This window comes from Orycteropus afer, unplaced genomic scaffold (assembly GCF_000298275.1).
Source record: "Orycteropus afer afer isolate SDZICR_OR568_19922 unplaced genomic scaffold, OryAfe1.0 scaffold00003, whole genome shotgun sequence".
Classification (NCBI taxonomy): domain Eukaryota; kingdom Metazoa; phylum Chordata; class Mammalia; order Tubulidentata; family Orycteropodidae; genus Orycteropus; species Orycteropus afer.
In genome coordinates this window covers 23,733,158-23,745,660 of record NW_006921590.1, presented here as the reverse complement: position 1 = coordinate 23,745,660, position 12,503 = coordinate 23,733,158, and the positions used below count along the sequence as shown (strand labels likewise).

The 12,503-nt window shown below is 43.1% G+C and overlaps 1 protein-coding gene across 1 annotated transcript in view; it reads right to left on the bottom strand.

Moving 5' to 3' along the window:
• The window catches only part of COLQ (collagen like tail subunit of asymmetric acetylcholinesterase), an 88,379-nt gene that overhangs the window by 15,500 nt on the left and 60,376 nt on the right, over positions 1–12,503 (bottom strand). The window contains exons 8-12 of the mRNA XM_007936745.1: positions 11,215–11,277; positions 10,779–10,805; positions 10,093–10,137; positions 9,871–9,906; positions 5,670–5,750 (exon numbers count right to left, since the gene is read on the bottom strand). Coding sequence (XP_007934936.1) covers positions 5,670–5,750; positions 9,871–9,906; positions 10,093–10,137; positions 10,779–10,805; positions 11,215–11,277 — 252 coding nt within the window. The remainder of the gene's footprint in view (positions 1–5,669; positions 5,751–9,870; positions 9,907–10,092; positions 10,138–10,778; positions 10,806–11,214; positions 11,278–12,503) is intronic.

Sequence of the window (12,503 nt, the reverse complement as noted above, 5' to 3'; positions counted from 1 at the left end):
GCCCATAAAACCTTACATGGCCATGCTTTCCAATCCTTTCCAGCCTCCCTGGACCTCTTCTCTGGGCTCCAACTACATTATCTTCTTGTAATGCAAGAGCACCATGCCTCTTATCTCTTTCTCAAGACTCTTCCCTCTGCCTAGTTAACTGCCACCCCACCCCCCATCCTTCAGCTCTCAGCTCCAACGAACATTGTTGCCTCCACAAAGACTTCCCTGACCTCTCCAGACTGAGTTGATTCTCCCCTCATAGACTTTCGTAACTCAACCCTTTTCCTTCACAGCACTTATCCCAAATCATAACTCTATGATTATTTGTACGATCATTTCATGCAAGTCTCAGCATGAGATGTAAGCACCCTGGCAGCTAGAATCTGTCTTGTTCACCTCCCTTCCCTAGATCAAATGAGGAAGGGAGAAAAAGCTGCAAACACAAAGGGGAGATGGCATTGTTGAACCATAAATCAAGGGATCTGAATTTTCACTTTGGCCACAAGACCCTCAGTAAATGATGTCATCTTTTTGTGCCTTGGCTTTCTTGGGTATAAAGTGGGGCTGGTAAATACAGATTCCACATAGATATGTTGTGAGGCTTAGAAAGACTTCAGAGGTGAAGAAGAGCTTTGCATAGACTGAAGACTTCTGGGAGACAAGGGAGTTACCCCACTAACTGACTTGGTGCCATCTTTTTCATACTTTTCAAGAAGTCCTGCTTTCTTAAAGAGAGGCATACCTGCAGCTATAGCCATTCCACACAGGGTATCTTCTTAGCTGCATCAAGAACAACTGTTAAGCTCTTAGCTTTCTTTCTCCTTTAGGCTACCTTTGGAAGTGACCCTAGAAACCAAGGCTGAGTGTACTCTGTAGCTTCTGTCCCAGAACAATTTGCTAATTGTCCACTCTTGCCCCATGTGTAACCAGGATAGTGATTGATGCTGACATCTTTGGCCTGGATCCCTTGTCTACATTTGTGCTTTGGCAGGCTTGCACACCTGATGAAATACAATCTTCTTTGAGTCTGAGGAGCAGGTGTGCCAGGGACTCTTTCCAATCCCAATGGTGACATGTGACCTACCTTGTCAACATGGCCCTGGGAGCCCTCTTGGCTGTGTCCAAGGAGCTCTTAAGTTGTTAATATGGCACATGGGAGGACAGAGTTTGTTTCCATTTCCACCCTTATGGAGAGACTCTGCAAGCCTTAGGCCAAGTTGAAGCATTCCAGGAGATAACCAAGGCAGGTCCCAGAACAGCAAAGGAAGTCACACGTCTTAATATAGCCATGGTTAAGGATTGTTTTCCTAATAGCTGTGTCAGCTGGCTGTAAGCACAGGAAGTGCTAAAGCTTGAAGAAGCTGGAAATGCTCTTTGATTCAAACATAAGGAGTACTGGAATATTCTGCTTATTGGTCATCTGCTCAGGACGAACAATGTCTCCATGAGCAGGTCTCCCATTCCCTGAGCAGTACTTTCCAGGAAAGGCATTTTTTATTCTTTACTTGCCACAAAGTTAGGACATTTCCCTCAGGGAGTTTGATCAGTCTCCTTAACCAAAAGTCTTTATAATAAAGTCAATAGCTGCTTTGCTAGGCCTACCTGAAGGTAAATCCTCAAGCATGAAGGTGATATAGAGGAGATGTGTGGTATGGAGGAGAGTAGGGAGCTCTGGTGGCACTTGACTGCTAACCAGAAGGCTGGCAGTTCAAATCCACCAGCCACTCCTCGGAAGGAAGGTTGGGCAATTTACTTCCGTAGTGATACCGTCTCAGAAACCCAAGGAGGGGTAGCTATGAGTTGGGGGCCGACCAATGGCACATAACAACATAACAACAACAACATTTAAGCTGTACCCTGGCTTTGAAGCTGGCTTGGCTGAGGGGTCTGGGGCTAGTCACTCCATCTTTCTAGCCCTCACTTTCCATGTGAATGAATTGATGGGATTGGATTAGATGGTCTCTAAGATGCTTCTGAGGGAGTTCTGGTAGCATAGTGGCTAAAGGCACTTGACTGCTAACCAGAAGGCTGGTGGTTCAGACCCACCAGCCACTCCTTGGAAAGAAGATGGGGCAATCTACTTCCATAGTGATACTGCTTCGGAAACCCAAGGAGGGGTTGCTATGAGTCGGGTCCGACTCGATGGCACATAACAACAACAACGAGATCCTTCTGAAGGACCTCTGGTGGTGCAGTGGTTAAGGCATTTGGCTGCTAACCAAAATGTTGGTGGTTCAAACCCACCAGCTGCTCTGTGGGAGAAAGATGAGGGAGTCTGCTTCCATAAAGATTTACAGCCTTGGAAACCCTAAGGGGGTTGCTATGAGTCAGAATTGACTCAATGGCAGTGAATTTGGTTTGGTTTGAAAGATCCTTCTGAGTGCGCTGGTAGTTCAGTGGTAGAATTCTCATCTTCTGTGTGGGAAACCTGGGTTCAATTCCCAGCCAAGGCATCTCTAGCACAGCCACCACTCATCTACTAGTGGAGGCTTGCTTGTATGTTGCTGTGATGCTGACCAGGTTTCAGCAGAGCTTGCAGACAAGGATGGGCAAGGAAGAAAGGCCTGGCAGTGTATTTCTGAAAATGAAAACTCTATGGATCACAACTGTCTGCTCTGCAACGGAGCAGCATTTCATTCTGCAGTGCATGGGGTCATCATGAGCCGAGAGTCCACTCAGTAACAGCTAACAACAATAACAAGATCCTTCTGATTCTGAAATTTTAATTTCCTATAGTTCCTTCTGCTTTTCCTCTGATTCCAGGCTTTGGACTGACTTAAAATAACCTCCAGAAACTCTTAGTACCACTCGTCCAACCAACACTCAATATATAAAACTCCACTCTCAGAAAATAGTTCATGATAAAATGGCAGTCTTGCAAAACCAACAATTCAAGTAAGTGCTGACAAGAATGGAGCAGAGGGTTGGGAGCACATATGGGTTGTTGATAACGGCTTATAGAAAGGATAAGCTCATTTTCTAAACTTTTTGGAGCTCCTAGACATGGTTCTGTTTAGCTTTTATTTTATTTTATTTTATTGTAATTTGGGTGAAAGTTTACAGAGCAAATTCACTTTCCATATAGCAGCTCACATACACTTTGTCTCATGACATTGACTACAATTTCCTACACTGCAACAACTCCCCTCCTACTTCCTCCCCACAGTTACCTCTTCCCTGTGTCCTTCTCACCTCCCACCTCCCCGCCAAGCTGTCTCCCTGTACATACACAGACCTTCTATTCTCCAATGATTGGTCTCTCCAAGGAGTGTATCTACCTATTGTAAATGTTCAGCTCATATCCCTGTCTTTTGTCTGGCTGGATGCCATAGGAGTTGGTCCAGTTCCAGACCTAAAGGGCAACTAGGAGCCATAGTCTCAGTGGTTCTACCAGGCTCTATCAGACCAGCAAACCTGATACTTTTTTTTCTTTTAAATAACTTTGAGCTTTGTTCCACATTGTTCTCCCACTCTATCTAGGATCTCCTACATAGATCCCCCTCCCAGTGGTTGACAGTGGTAGCTGGCACCATCTAGTTCCTCTGGTCTCATAGTCATATAGGCTGAGGATTGCATGGTATACCAATCCCTTGGACTAATTATTTCCATGTGTCTTTGGTTTTCTTCATTCTTCTTTGTTCTGGATGAGGGGAGACCCATCGTTGCATCTAGATGGCTGCTGGCAAGCTTTTAAGATCCCAGTCGCTACTTGCCAAAGTAGGAGGTGGAACAATGTTTTTGTGCAGCATGTTATGCCAATTGAGCTTGATGTCCCCTGCAACCATGGTCCTGAGCCCACAGGTCCAACTACTCATTCCCTCTGGGTAGCTGGCTATGGCCAAGAAACTTGCCCCTTGTCAGCTCTACTATATATGTGGAAATTCTTACAAAACAGACAAATACACTTGTAGAAACATTGTCTGCCAACCCTATACGCGATCATGGGCACACTCCCCCCTGCATGGACATACTTCTGTGTAACTTTTAAGATTGACCCAACTGAATCACTGTCAGCATAGTCAAGAAATAGCCTTCCTGGCTTCAGTCCTCACTGGGAAAAGGCAAACATTGACCAAGAAAAGAACTAGAGGACAGTAGTCAACTGCCTTTTTGAAGCCCAAGCAGGAAACAATTCTGGATGGAAATCCAGAGGAGAGAAAATGATTTTAAAAAATAAAATTTCCTTTACATCTTCCACTGGAGTGAAATATTGTGACTTCAAAAGTTATTATGGAGTCTGAATTACCCAGGTTGGAGCCTGTGTCATTTCTAAGTTTATTTGATAAAGACCAGTGTTGGCTTCATAGTGTTCCCATGGTTCTGAACCCTGGCTGCACATTAGAATCATGTGGAGAGCTTTCAAAAACACAGTACCCCATGCTGAAGTTCCATGCCAGGTGAATTACATCAGAATCTTTGGAAAATAAATCCTAGGCATTGATGACTAGAGAGACAAACATAACCCGCAACCATTCCACACAGAAGACAGAATCTGTTGAACCATCCCTCTAGAGTCTTCTTATATAAGCTAAAGTTTGAGGATCACTAATTTCTCCTAAGAAAATAATTATAGGAATGGAAAAACTTTGTGCACAAATACCTCTCAGCATTACAATTTGGTTAGTCCTTTCTTGCCCAAGCAATCTACTGTTTATTCACTTATTAAACATGATGCAGACATTTAAGTTGTTTAAAAGGTTTATGAGTATCTATAGTATAATTAAAAATGTGTTTATTGTGATTTTAAGATATAATAATTGTATGTAGAATATAGAAGAAGCAACTAGAATGTACACAAAGGAAATAATAACAAAGAAAATATACTAAACGGTATCAGTGGTTATGCCTGGGTATTAGGTCTCTAGAGATTTCCCCTCTGTTTTTCTAAATTTTCCAAGTTTTCTGTAATGAGTGTATTACAGGTATATAGAAGGGGTTGGGAACAAAAAAATAAAATAAAACCAACCAAACAAACAAAACCCCAACAAATCAACAACGAAGATGTAAAAGGACACATCTTCTCTCAGGAATGCCCATTCATTAAGGCCAGAATTTTCTCTGGGGCACTCAACACAGCTCTAAAGCCAGCCGAAGCAAAGGGCCTTCACTCTTTCCTCCCCCATCATGTCACATAGCTTAGCACCAGTGACTGCTGGCCAGGGGGAGTTCAGCACCAAATTTCCCTCAAGCCTTAATAGTGCCAATAAGAGGGTTACTTACAAATTGGGGGCCTATGTGAGGGGCAATTCAAAGCATCCTATTGTTGAAACCCAGAAGACCCTTCAACTTCAGGGAAATGTCTGGGCTGTTCTCCAAAACTCCATTTGTATCTAGGACATTGAGGCAAAAGCAGATTTTCTAAGTAAATGACCGGCTCTGGCTTCCATTTCTAGTTGCTTTGCTTAAAATAGACCTGTTCTTACAAACCAAAGACCCACTCTAGCTTCTGGCCTTGGACACACTTTGAACACAGCATCCTGTCCCATCTGCCTGAAACTGTAGCAAGTCTAGAGAAGCCAGCAACTCCTGGAAGTGGTGCTGCCCCTGCCCACCAGCCCAAAGGTCCCTAGAAGCTAGGTCTATGGTATGTCTCAGATTACCCCCATTTGCCTGCCCCTCTCCACATCCCCAGGTCATTAGATTTGACCTCAAGAAAGTAGTAAGCTCTGGGCTCTTACCTGCTTGCCTCTTTTTCCTGGTCTTCCTGTGGGGCCCCGGTGTCCTGCTAGCCCAGGTTCACCCTTTGGACCCATTTCACCCTGGAAAGAAGAAAGAGTGGAATTAGGACGTGTGTGTTTGCGTGTAGGTGGGTGAGTAGGGGGGTATCTATATCTATTCAGGTCAATCCGATCATTGATCAGGAGAGTAGTCTACTTGATCTTCAAAATCTTTTCCAAAAGGGCTGCTCTGGAGGTGAGGACAGTGATAAGGTCCTGTGAAGGGTGGATAGTTTTTCAAAGAAGAGTAAGGCTAGGAGAAGGCAACCCTTGGTTGGTTAGTTACTACCTGAGAGAGACAACACATAATTTGGGGGCCAAAACTAGAGAGACAACTCACCATCCAGAACAGCCAAAATGGAAGCCTTGTGTGTTTCAGCATTATGTGTGGCTGTGACACTACAAGCTCTCTGGGGGATGTTTTCTCTTTTAGTTGAAATGTAATGTTTTTTTGTTTTGTTTCATTTTGTTTTTAGCAAAATTCAGATCTATGGGTTTTTGAGTGATTCGTCACAGTTTTGACAAAGATCAAATTGGAAAGTTCCTGCTCATTAATGACCTTTATTTAGGTTTATATATTTCTCCATTCTTCAGAAAAATTGGTTTGAGCACCAGCTTACTTTTATTTGAATCAGATACAAACTCTCTTTTCTAGGGAGAGGTCTCCCTATCAAATGTTCAAATGCTCAATATAATTAATGTAAAAGGCATAGAAATAAATGGAAACAAGATTCCTAGTTGAAAGGCCCTATTTTGAACTATTAGAACCAAATGCAGTAATTGCAGAATTCCATAGTTTAAGGCCAACCTTTCACAAAACCTCTCTCTTCGTTTTAGTTTCTCTCCTTCTTCCCCATCTCCTTCCAGTATCCCAAGTTCAATTGCTCTTTTTTTTTGGGTCACAAACCCACAGTGCTCATCATTCCTACACCAGTTAACCCCCTACAGCCCAGAATGCACCACCAGCAAGATCAGTTTAGCAACAACCACAGGGAGGGATTCTGTTAGTCAGCAGCACTGCACACAAAGAGCTGCCCCAGCCACAGAGAGCAATAAACACTCAGCCAACTTTTCATGTGGAAGTCAGAGGAGACAGAACATGGTGGAAAATTCCAGGGAACACCAGTATACAACAAGGACCAAGCATAAGGCTCTGAGATCATCTGTTGGATCAAGCAATGGCTTGTCCCTGCCCAAACCATCAATGTTTTGCCTCACCAAGAATTATCCTTAAATGTATGATTTCTTTCCAATCTGTCATGTTCTTCAGCATTGGAGGCAGTGAGAGAGTGTGAAAGGATAGGATGGATTCTGTAGCCTTGGAGATGTTTGCATAATTTTCCCTTGGCTGTTTGGAGCTAGTAAGGGATGGGACTTCTTGTTTGGCTGGGAGAAAACAGTATAAACAGCATACATGTTTTTTTAACAAAGATTGTCAGAAGGAAGTGTGGCCCTTCTTTTCACCAACTGGAAGCAGCCAGTAATTTCTTGATCTAATTTCTCTCCTAAGACCTAATTATGGTTATCATATCAGCTCATAAAACAGCCTACCATGAAAAGGAAAGAAAATTCTTTGGAGGCAAGTCTAGTAAATGGTGCAGAGCCCAGAGAACCTGTCACATTTAATTTTACAGTAATTCACTATTCTTTGATGTTACTTGTGTCACTGAATGAAAACCTAGTCTAAGCATTTTTAAATGAAATTATTTTTTCTCTTTTAATGTTTTCTTTAATTTGTTTTTATAATTAATCTGTTTTTTTTAACCCCATGCATATCTAGGGTAGAAGGAGCAGTGTTTTTGACAGATTGAGGCAGTGATAAATCATGGTAAATTAATGCAAGATTATTGAAAGTGTTTATATATGTTCTACTGCCTGGAGAGGGTCAGATAAAAATTATTCAAGTTTGGAAAATAAAACTTTAAGGTGACCTTAAAAAACATTTAAATGCCAAGAAAGTATCCCACTTGAATGTTTGAAAAATATTATATTCAGAAGCCTAGGTTAAAATAATATTTACCAATGTCAATGCTTTATAACATGAGGAACTGATTTTATGATATTGAATTAGTTGTTCTAAATACTCATTTATACATTTCTTTATTCCTTGACACTTCCCTCACTGTCCCCTCCCCTACTTTCTCTCCAGACCCTAACTGTAAGTAAAAACTTTAAGTATATGTTTATGTGAAGGATCAGAATCCCCAGGAGTATAGTACAACTGACAAGGGGCTAGCTTATGGTCACTGCTTGGTCACAGCCAGCTACCCACAGCGACTGAGTAGTTGATCCTGAGGGCCTGGGACCATGGTCACAGGGGACATCAAACTCAATTGGCATAACATACTATACAAAACATTGTTCCACCTCCTACTTTCGTGAGTAGCGACTGGGACCTTAAAAGCTAGCAAGCTGCCATCTAGATGTAACGATGGGTCTCTCCTCGTCAAGAGCAAAGAAGAAAGCAGAAAACCAAAATTAATGGAAACAATCAGTCCCCACGACTGGTACACCATCCAATCTGCAACCTATACAAGTATGAGACCAGAAGAACTAGATGGTGCCCGGCTACCACTGTCATCCACTTGGAAGGGATGTAGGAGATCCTGGATAGAGAGGGAGAACAATGTGGAACAAAACTCAAAATCATTTGGAGGGAAAAAAAAAAGGGGGGGGGGATGGTTGGGACAAGGTTTGCTGGTCCAATAGAGCCTGGTGGAACCACTGAGACTATGGCCCCTAGCTACCCTTCAGGTCTGGAATTGAACCCACACCTGCGGTTTCCAGCCAAACAAAGTACAGGCATGTGAATTGAACATTTACCTCAAGTAGACACACGCCCTCGAGAGAACAATCATGGGAGAAGGAAGGGCAGCTTATGCACAGGGACACAGCTTAGGGGGCAGGAGAGTATGGAGGGATGGACACTGGGAAGTGGTACCATGGGGAGGAAGTTGGAGGGGAGCTGTTGCATTGTGGTAAACTGTGGTCAATGACATGAGACAAAGTATATGTGAACTGCTGTATCGAGAGTGAATTTGCTCTGTAAATCTTCACCCAAATCACAATAAAAAAAAAAAAAAGACAAAAAAAAAAATTTTTTTCTGTCCATCAACTGTCACCTTCATAATTTTTGTCTTATCTATACACAAGCCAATTGTTATTTACTAACTACTTTGTCTTTAAATCAACTGAAATGGATTCCTTTTTCAATTTAGACTTGTCTCAAGCAATATATCCATGCAATCACATTAAATATTTAACTATTTAAATTAAAAAATGAATGATCAAAATAAAAAATGTTTTTTGTCAACCAACTAAAATGATTTTTGTACAAGCTCTGGGGAAGCACAGAGTCGAGGGCTTAGGCAGCAGTGAAGTTAAGCCAAAGATGCCTGTACCTTGTACGGGGGCCCTTGGGCCGAGGGGACCTCAGTAGTAATAGATCAGGTCTGAGTCCCTTGTCATGATGCTTTCTACTCTTGAACTCTAAAACCAGTTGTCATTAAGTTGATTTCAATTCATGATGACCCCATGTGTGCATAATAGAGTAGTGCTTGTTCCATAGGCTTCTGAAGGCTGTGACCTCTTGGAAAATAATGACCTTTTTTCCAAAGTACCTCTGAGAAAGTTTGAACCATCAACCTTCCAGTTTATAGTCAATTGCTTAACTGTTTGCACCAGCCAGGGACTCTAAGTGATGGGAAAAGCAAAGAAGGGCCTCTCTCTACCCAGATAAGACAACTTTTCCCTTTCATTGAACTGGAAGGTATATGTGCATGGGAGGAACATATTTGAACCTCCTGCCACCCTGTGACCTGTGTGTGAGGCAACTTGCTTAACAGAACCTTCCACAGTAAACCCACTTTCCCTGACTGATGGACAAAGAGGAAGAATTCTTTTTGTTGTGCTTAGAGAGTAGATGGGAGGTCTGGTGGCATAATGCCTAAGGCATTTGCTGCTAACCAGAAGGTTGGCAGTTCAAACCCACCAGCCACTCCTCGGAAGGAAGATTGGGAAATCTACTTCCGTAAAGATACCACCTCAGAAACCCAAGGAGGGGTCACTATGAGTCAAATCAACTCAATGGCAGTGACTTTGTTTTTTTGGTAGAGGGTAGAGAATACAATGAGGCCTGTTTTCACTGCTTCTAGGTACTTACTTTCTGTCCTAACATTCCAGGAAGTCCTGGGAAACCCTGTGAAGAGAATAACAAATAGAGTGACCACCTCTATAATAATGTCTGAAAAGGTTGTGGAAAGCTTGGTCAGCCATTTTCAAGGTGGAGCCCTGCTAGTCAGTCAGTAATTCAGTCCACAAGATGGGGATGGGTGAGGGGGCCTCACTTCCATTATAGTTTCTCATTTCTATGAATGGTCATTACCTTTTCTCCTTTGGGACCCAAGTCACCCCTTTCACCTCTGGATCCCTAGGAGGAAACCACAAGAGAGAGTCAATAGGGGGTGGAAGGGCAGTTTGGAGCATTTTCAAATGGAAAAGCTCACCAACACTCTCATTTTACAGCAAGAGAACAGATGCAGAGATGTCAGATGACTTGCCCATGGAATGAATGCTTTGTGATCTACCTTTTATTTGATCCTCAAAGATATGTTGCATTAAGAAAATAAAGCTATTGCAACAGAAAATTCTAAGTCCCAGGTCCTGTCTCATCTTGTAGGAAGCTTGTACCTCAGTTCCAGCTGCTGTTGTTTTTGTTTTGAAAGATGGGAAGCTTGGTCTAAAAACATGTCTACCATCTTCGTACAGAACCCCCATGCAAACTGTGTTCATTTTCTCCCTGGCAAAACATTCAAGTGCTCATGTGCTCTATGAGGTATCTCTGCCTTCATTTGGAAAAGAACTGCCTCCCTCTCACCCACCCTCTTTTCTCTGCTTCAGGCTGCCCTTCACTTCTCTCTCTGCCCACTGACAAAGAACAGGAGGATATCTAGGAATGGACACTGCAGTCACTGACTAAATAGAAACCTGGGCCCATCCTCTGCTCATCACTGACTCTAGAACTCACAACCTAGGCCAGGCTCTGGGAAGCCATCAGGGACAAGCACTAACCTTTTCCCCTCTGGATCCAGGGTAGCCCTAAAAGAAAGCAGAAGGCACATACATTTACAGTCAGGCATATAGGACCATTGGACTTGGTGCAAGAGTGGGAAAAATTCCTTTACATGGTAGAAATACAAATATGTCCTTGAAGGTTGTGTTTACATTAGGCCTAAAAAGAACCTTGTTTATCACCCTGTAAAGACCTGAATAAAGGTTTCCACTTGCTTTGTTATGCAGAGGCTTTCCCCTCACTGCCCAAGAGAACAGTAGGAATAGCATCCCTTATGCCACTGCGTCCCAGGGCATAGTGTATCAGAAAGGCAGGCTCACTGGACCAGCTCTCTAACCTCTGTACCATTCCCCAGCCCAGAGTGGCAGCCCCAGCCAGTCCCCACTCCTGAGCCTTAGTGAGAAGACCTGGGAATGCCTACACCAACAAACTAACCTTGGAGCCCATTGGTCCTCTTGACCCTGGCAAGCCCATCATACCCAGGTCACCTTTTTCACCCTGTGGGATTAGAGGGGGAAAAAAACAAAAAGACCAACTGTGACATTTCTTGGAGAAAGTGAGCCAGGAGAGGCATGGGCAAGATCTGGATGGAACTGGGGACATCGGGGCTGACTTGTGAATCTGAGACCCCTCAAATACCTCCTTGCTCACTCCCAAGGCTGAAGGCTACATACTCTACATTTTATTCTGGTATGTAAGATTAAATATAAAATTAACTACACAAGGCAGAGCAACTTCATGAACTAAATGCTCACTGTTGTTGTTGTGTGCTGTGAAGTGAACTCTAATAGCTACCCTATAGGACACAGTAGAACTGACCCATAGGGTTTCCTAGGTTGAAATCTTTACAGGAGCAAACTGCCAGGTCTTTTCTCCCCTGGGGCCACTAGGTTGGTTCAAACCACGACCTTTTGGTTAGCAACCAAGTGTTTACTTACTGCACCATCAGTGGCCCTGAAATGCTCAGTAAAACCAAAAAAAAAAAAAAAAAAAAAACACCCATTACCATCTAGTTGAAGTCTGACTTATAGCAACCCTAAAGGAGCTCTCGTAGCGTAGTGCCTAAGACACTTGACTGCTAACCAGAAGCCTGGCGGTTCAAATCCACCAGCCACTCCTCGGAAGGTTGGTCAATCTACTTCATTAGTGATAACCATCTCAGAAACCCAAGGAAGGGTCGCTATGAGTCAGGTCCATCTCCATGGCATTTAACAGCAACAACAATAGCAACCCTAAAGGACAGAGTCAAACTGCTCCATAGGGTTTCCAAGGCTGTAAATGTTTACAGAAGACTGCTGCCTCATCTTTCTTCCGCAAAGCAGCTGGTGAGTTCAAACTGCTAAGCTTTCAGTTAACAATCCAGTGCTTAACCATTTGCCAGCAGGGCTTCTAAAATGCTTACTAAAGTGCCCTAAATGGACAAATACTTGATCTTTTTTCCAGGAGAGGGTTGAGAGAAGGTTGGGGAAAGCATGAGATCACTGGGACCTCAAAGGAGAAGGTTGTCAGCACCAAAACCAAAACTCATCTGTTTTGCCCTTTGCATATTATAAAAATAAAAATAAAAACTCATTGCCATCAAGTCTGATCCAACTCATAGCAACCCCTCCTTGGGTTTCTGAGGCGATATCTCTATGGAAGTAGATTGCCCAACCTTTCTTCTGAGGAGTGACTGGTGGGTTTGAACCACCAGCCTTCTGGTTAGCAGTCAAGTTCCTTAGGCA